Raw genomic sequence first — 6,407 nt, 5'->3', positions numbered from 1 at the left:
TTCATTCAGTAACATCTTATTAAATAGTTTTAGGGACAAAGAATAAAACATTTTGTTGCTACAATTAGTTTACACAATTTATATTCCAGAATGTTTAGCAAACTTTACTCCATTAAATATACATTTGTGTTTTTACATCTATTTAAAGTTTCTCAGCTTGTTCTTGGATTTATATTGGTAATGTGTTAACATGGACAGAAAACAATGTTAGAGTAAAAAAATACAATATGAAAAGATAAACAGGATTCCACCAAACCACAGATTTGAAATAGGGTTAAAATGTATTTACTTTTTAAATAAAAAGTACAAGAAAATGGTGCGCTTTCCAGCATGATTTAAGATTCAAAGTTATGATTCGTTTCTTACAAATATTTGCTTGCAAAAACATAAAAACTATGTATATAAAAAAAAACATTTAAAAAGATAGAACACTTAATACACAGAAGTATAGTCTCCAGGTAATGACCCCTTCAAAATAACTGAAAGGGATTGATGTCTTTGTGTTACGCACCTTATGGTCACCTTTTTAAGAGCCATGTGAATGTAATTCAAACCAGAAACAATGTTTTTATTTTGTTTTTTACTGTAACTGGCTGCTTCTTTCACAGCTGTGCGAGAGGTGCATGTGTACTAAATCCTACAATAAGACAGGAGTACAATAATAAAAAACTGGAGGAAGCTGCCATGAGGCACAAAGACATCCCATGTTCATCTTCACATTAAGCGATAAGGCAGGTTTCACTCAGCTGCTTGATAAACAACAGGCTCTTAATAAGGTGACCAACGGGTGTGTCCTCCTCCTGCATTCAGAAATGGTGACAATAAAAATTCCAGAGGAGAAAAACAAGGTACACCAATCACGAGGACACAGATGCATCTTCACTGCAGGGCCAAGAGTGTGCAAGGAGAGACTGATGTGATGGGAGAAGTGCTGGTTGCATGAACATGATATGACACAGAAAACAAGGTCACGAGTCGTGTGCATGCCAGAAATTTACTACAGCAGGGGCCAACCCCCCCAAAACTACCCTCTATCTCCGTGGAAGCTGCTTAAAAGTCTGACTTTGATCACTGCCAGCTCTTAGAGCTAGGTTACATAGTCACGACACATCAGCTGGAGTGCCAACAACACACTGCTTATTTTACCAACCACCTGGTAAAGTCCCTTTGCAAGTCAGCCAATAATTTAAACGAGGGAGATGAGGTTTTAGATTTACAGTTTTCGCACGTCAGTTATCTCTAACCCTGGGCTCTTTTGTGACATCATTACTCTGTTTTTTTACCATCTACTCTGGATGGTCATTCAGTATTTTGGAAAAATCAGTCTGCGACCTCGTAAGGAGTTTCAGCGGTATAGTCAACGCAAATTATATTACTGTAATTGCATATTTTATTTGACAAACAAATGGAAATCTATAAAAATGTCCCAACACCTTTAACCCTACCTAAAGAGTGACGCCCCTGTAGATATTAAGGGTCACATAATTAATAACTATGGTTTATTTTGGCGTAACAAAGTATGAGACGTCACCAAATCAGAGCAGTACGTCATAAATGGAACTACAGCTGGACCTGTTTTAATTAGGTCATTAATGTTCACACCTCCTTTAAAGTCTTCAAAAGCACTGTAGTAATATTTCAGGTTTCCAGGTTAGTGCGTATGAAGTCATCTGGACCCCAGTCTTCTTGGCACCATTACATGTGCAAACAGTACTTCGTAGTAAAAAGGCCCTGATCTGTAAATTCTGAACTATCCAGTTCGACATTTAAAAGTGTTCATCTTTTGCTTTCAAATGCAACATGATAGAAATGGAATGAAATAGAAGCAGCTTTTATATTACGTCAGAAACAACCCTTTCAAAGCCTCTCTCGCCGGGTGACCTTCTAAAAGTACCGATTGGAGCTGGGGCGGAGGGCAGGAGTAGCTGTCAATCATTACCGGTCTTTACAGGGCTTCAACAAGTAAACTAAAACACACTATTCTATTCTGAAAGGGACGCATAAACCCGTTAGACTTTTTCTTTTTTAAAACCCCCCATAAATAAATAAATAGCTTTAATAAGAGATAAAAATGGGGGAATCTGGAATGAGACTAAACTAATCACGTCTCTCAGTAGCAACAAATGTCAATGAAAAGTTTTGGTATATGGTAACAGAACAGCAGAAATACAAATAAAGAGCTTTGAGCGTTTTGGTTTTATAAAAATCTCAAGTGGGCTACTCTTTATTTCTATGCATCATTTTTTTATATTGTTGCCAACTCTGTGGTATTTTTTTCAAAAGCTGCTCTTTATACATAGAAGCAGCAGAGGCACACAGTGTGGTCAGAAAAGAGTGGCTCTGTTTTTGGGGTGAGGGGCACGCCTGGGTTAATACCGTACAGACTGCAAATGCTTTGAAACTTAGTAGGAGATGAAAGAGAGCGCGTATTGATGACTGAGGGAGAGCAGGAATGTGAAGAAGAAGTCATGACCAGAGTTAAACAAGTAAACATTGATACGTCATGACTGTCTGGGAAAAAAAGAACCCCCCCCAAACTGCCACACTGCACATGTGAGCTGATGAAGGGCACAAAAGAAAGAAACTGTTAGATTTATATACTCTATAGTCAGCAAAATACACTGTCCTTACCTCCCAGTACAATTATATAGCCTTTAGGTAAATCCTACCTTAATATACATCCACAGTGACCCCAAAACTGTGAGACAAGTCCCACATGGAGCTGTGCGAGAACACTTATTCTCATGTCATCATTCATCAGTTTCATATATACTCACACAAGGTCTCCCTGACAAGGCCACATGTCCGTGTTACTGTGCGCATTAATGCAGCTCTTATAAATCCTCTGCCGTCACCATGATGATAGAGGCATTATTAAAAGCTTGTCTCATTAGTTAAGAGCCAGCATGTAAAGTAAATAAAGGGTAGCAGATTTAAATTAAAACTTTAACGAGCATGTTCAGGAAAGGCAGAGTTTTGGTCCTGTTAACAACTGATGAATAATACTGACATAATCTAAATAAATGTAAACCGGTATGTTAGTGATTTTCTTTTCTGCCCAGTAATATGGGAGAAGTCTTCTGAATATTAGCACTTCATTATGAAATAATATGGGATGCGAGCCTCTTTAGCGTGAGCGTGTTTTACTGAAGAATCTGTGAAGTGACATTCTACTTTGAACTCAGGAAGGAGGTACTACAAAAATAAATCTCACAATCACTTCACATGGCTAAGGGGACCCTACAAACTACTTCCATCATTCTGCATGACCCCCTGTTGTGCAATGCAGTGCTCGTGCTTGATCTACAGTGGCTGCTGGTGTGTGCATGTGTGGTTGCATAACAAATCCAGAGGGGAACGATTCCTAACATGATGCTCAAGTCCCATATTTCAATCTACTGTGCTTTGAGAAGAATGTATGCAACATAATTTGGGCTGTCTCAGTTAGCAGCGATCACGAGTGAGTGAGCCATTAGACATTCAGCTCCGACTGCCTGACATCCATCTGTCTCCTCCTGGATTACTCCATGCACACATGCACACAAACAGACTGATCTCCACATGGTGACATCTTTTATAGCATGCTGTGGCTTGCTATAGCATGCTTAAAATAGCATAGTGGGAAGTGGGAAGAGACTGATACAAGCTATAGAAAATAAACGCATATAGTGACAGGGTGGGAAGGGGGGGGGGGGTTGGTGCATCACATTTTCTTCCACACAATCCAGTGCCGCTTCCGTCCTCCACTCCCCCATTATGTTGACTTAGTGTACCATCCCTTGCTCCCCAAAATTCAACCATTTCAAGGTTTCTCCAGCCTGCTGGTTATACCCGACTCTCTCCCAGTGCTGCGCCGCCCTCCCCTCCCTTTGCCCCATCCCCGTGTCCCATTCTGTTCCTGCAGGCTCCCTGTAGCCGCCCCCAATGGTAGCCTGTGAACGTTGGGCTGATGGGGAAGTTCTTGAAGATTCGGTGTCTGCGGATGAAGTCCATTCCAAACGGCAGGTCGTAGGATCTCATCCCTTCCAGTTCTGCTGCACTAAGACCAGAACCGCGTTTCAGCTTCCTAATACCTCGTTCTTCAGGAGAACCTGAGGATAGAGAGAGATTAATAATGAGTGCCTTAAAGTTCACAATTAAAAGTCCAGGCTAACAAGGAATAAGCTCCACAAGTCTTCTGCTGCTGCTGTGACTTTCTGATGTTTGTGAAGATGGAAAGAAATTCGTAAGATGCGCCTCCGCCCATTCATCTTCAGTTGATTTTCCAGGTGGCAGCAGGTTACGCTCAGACGACTCTCTCAGCCATGTTTTCTTCCACCTTTCCCAGCACGACCTCGAGGATCAGACATACGACCACCCCCCACATGTAGTGCCTTGTACGATACCTGTACCTGCTTGGCAGTCACAGCCACATGTTATGATCGTGTTCCTTAAAATCTTTTTTGCACGCTCCAACAAACTACCATCACTTTCTCAAGCAGCAATAACTTAAAACACTATTAAATGTGAAAACATTCATTCTTGTTCAAACTAATGAAATTAAAAACCTTACCAGGGATGGTATTGTCCAAAATGAAGGCGACAGACCCTCCGACGAACATTGCAGTGGTGAGGAGCACATTTAGCACTTGGTCAATTTCAACAATGCCTGAGAAAGACAGAAGTCGTGAATGTAGTACAATTTGTTTTTGAAGTTACAGCACTGACACAAAGTTAAACTGATCTAATCTCTGGATTGGAGAAGTCACTGAACTTCTGATTGACAAACAACTACTTCCTGACCCACAGCACTCTCCTACTGTTACTGGTGCTCCTTGTAAAAGTGAAAATGAGTGACTGAAAGTTTGATTTCCCTTCCGTGCACTCACCGGTGACCAGTGGGTTCTGTTTGAGGTAGTTCGGCAGCATCAGGCCAAAGAAGATCGAGAAGCCCAAGACAAAGAGGTTCCTGGAGGAGTTGAGGTCGACAAACTGCAGGTTGGACAGTCCCACTGCTGTAATCATACCAAACAGGGTGCAGAACAACGCTCCCAGGACTGGGTCAGGCAGAGAGGCAAAGAGGGCACTGAATTTACCCACGAGCCCCAGCAGCAGCATCATGGCAGCTCCATACTGGATTACACGCCTGCTGCCCACCTGGAGAACCAATTAAGACTTTTAAAACACCTTTTTAAATAAAGAGCAGGTAACATGAATACAGAAAAAGTAAATAAAGAATAAAAAAAAACCCCAAAACATATAGTGTGTTACCTTTGTGATTCCCAGGACGCCTATATTTGGACTGGAGGAAGTAGAGCCATTTCCTGTCCCGAAAAGACCATCCAGCACACAGGAAATGCCTTCTATAAATATTCCCCTGCAGAGACAAAAAAACATCATAATTATAGTTCGGACCAGACAGTAAACTGCCTGGGCTGTTTGTGACGAACTACTGAAGTATGAGAGCAAATAAGGAGGTGGAAAAACAAAGGTTACCGGTTGATGGCGTGGATGGGAGGCGGAGGAGCACACGACAGCCGAGCGCAGGCGTAGTAATCTCCAATTGACTCGATGATGCTGGCCACCACAGCGCTCATCATACCGATCACACCTGCAGCCGTCACCGTGGGAACGCCCCACTGGACTGTAGAGGTAAAACATGCTGGTATTTTTATCCATCATCATGCTTAATGCCAACTTTAAACTTTCATATTATATTTCTATAGTCAGTCTACAGCATATATACAATTTGTAGACCTTCCTCTTCATTAACACACTCACAGGGGTAGGGGATTTTGAACCATGGTGCTACTAAGAGGATCCCTTGACGTGCGTCTGTGCGGGCGTAGAAACCGTATTTGTCCTTATCTGGTGGGAAAACGTCGGTCACAGTGAAAATGAAACATAACAGCCACGACATGAGAATGGCCATTATGATCTGCATGAAAGAGAAAAGAAAAAGCTTATCAGACTTTTACATAACATCAAAAACATGAAGAAAAAAAAACAACAACACCCTTTACCCTTTTTGTATATGTTTTTATTACTTCTCTCCAGCTATCTGTTTATATGCAGAGTATGTGAAAGAAATCATGACCTTTTGGGGTGTATGCATCAGTTTATTAAATTAAATTTGCCTTGGTTATACTTAGACCTGTTTATCCTAGAAGCTAATAAACTAATACATCAGGAGGTGAGTGTTTGGATCTTCTTTGGATACAGCTTTGTTCACATCATGCTGTCTGACTTCACATGTGGACTAACCATTCTACACATTTGGACTAGGAAAAAAAAATCATTTAATGATTAGTTTAAAAGCATTGCAGCATAAGACCTGAGGCCAATAAAAAGACATAAAAGTAATTTGAGATCGTTTCATGAAAAAGGTATAAATTAAAATAAGAGCAGCAAATAAATAATTTAATGGT

The 6,407-nt window shown here is 41.0% G+C and overlaps 1 protein-coding gene across 9 annotated transcripts in view; it reads right to left on the bottom strand.

The window, feature by feature from the left end:
- Positions 1-6,407, bottom strand: part of slc23a2 (solute carrier family 23 member 2) — a 37,938-nt gene continuing 31,531 nt past the window's right edge. For all 9 annotated transcript variants that reach the window (XM_085294967.1, XM_085294969.1, XM_085294972.1 and 6 more), the window contains 6 exons: positions 5,761-5,917; positions 5,476-5,623; positions 5,251-5,356; positions 4,869-5,136; positions 4,553-4,648; positions 1-4,091 (listed from right to left, as the gene is read on the bottom strand). In XM_085294967.1, coding sequence (XP_085151093.1) covers positions 3,826-4,091; positions 4,553-4,648; positions 4,869-5,136; positions 5,251-5,356; positions 5,476-5,623; positions 5,761-5,917 — 1,041 coding nt within the window. In that variant the 3' untranslated portion in view covers positions 1-3,825. The remainder of the gene's footprint in view (positions 4,092-4,552; positions 4,649-4,868; positions 5,137-5,250; positions 5,357-5,475; positions 5,624-5,760; positions 5,918-6,407) is intronic.

The sequence above is a fragment of the Mchenga conophoros genome, linkage group LG12, assembly GCF_057382185.1.
Source record: "Mchenga conophoros isolate Kocher_MC1m ecotype Shallow Benthic linkage group LG12, M_conophoros_male_GT1.1, whole genome shotgun sequence".
Taxonomy (NCBI): Eukaryota; Metazoa; Chordata; class Actinopteri; order Cichliformes; family Cichlidae; genus Mchenga; species Mchenga conophoros.
Note: the sequence above shows the minus strand (reverse complement) of the source record. Positions and strands in the feature narration are given on the sequence as shown.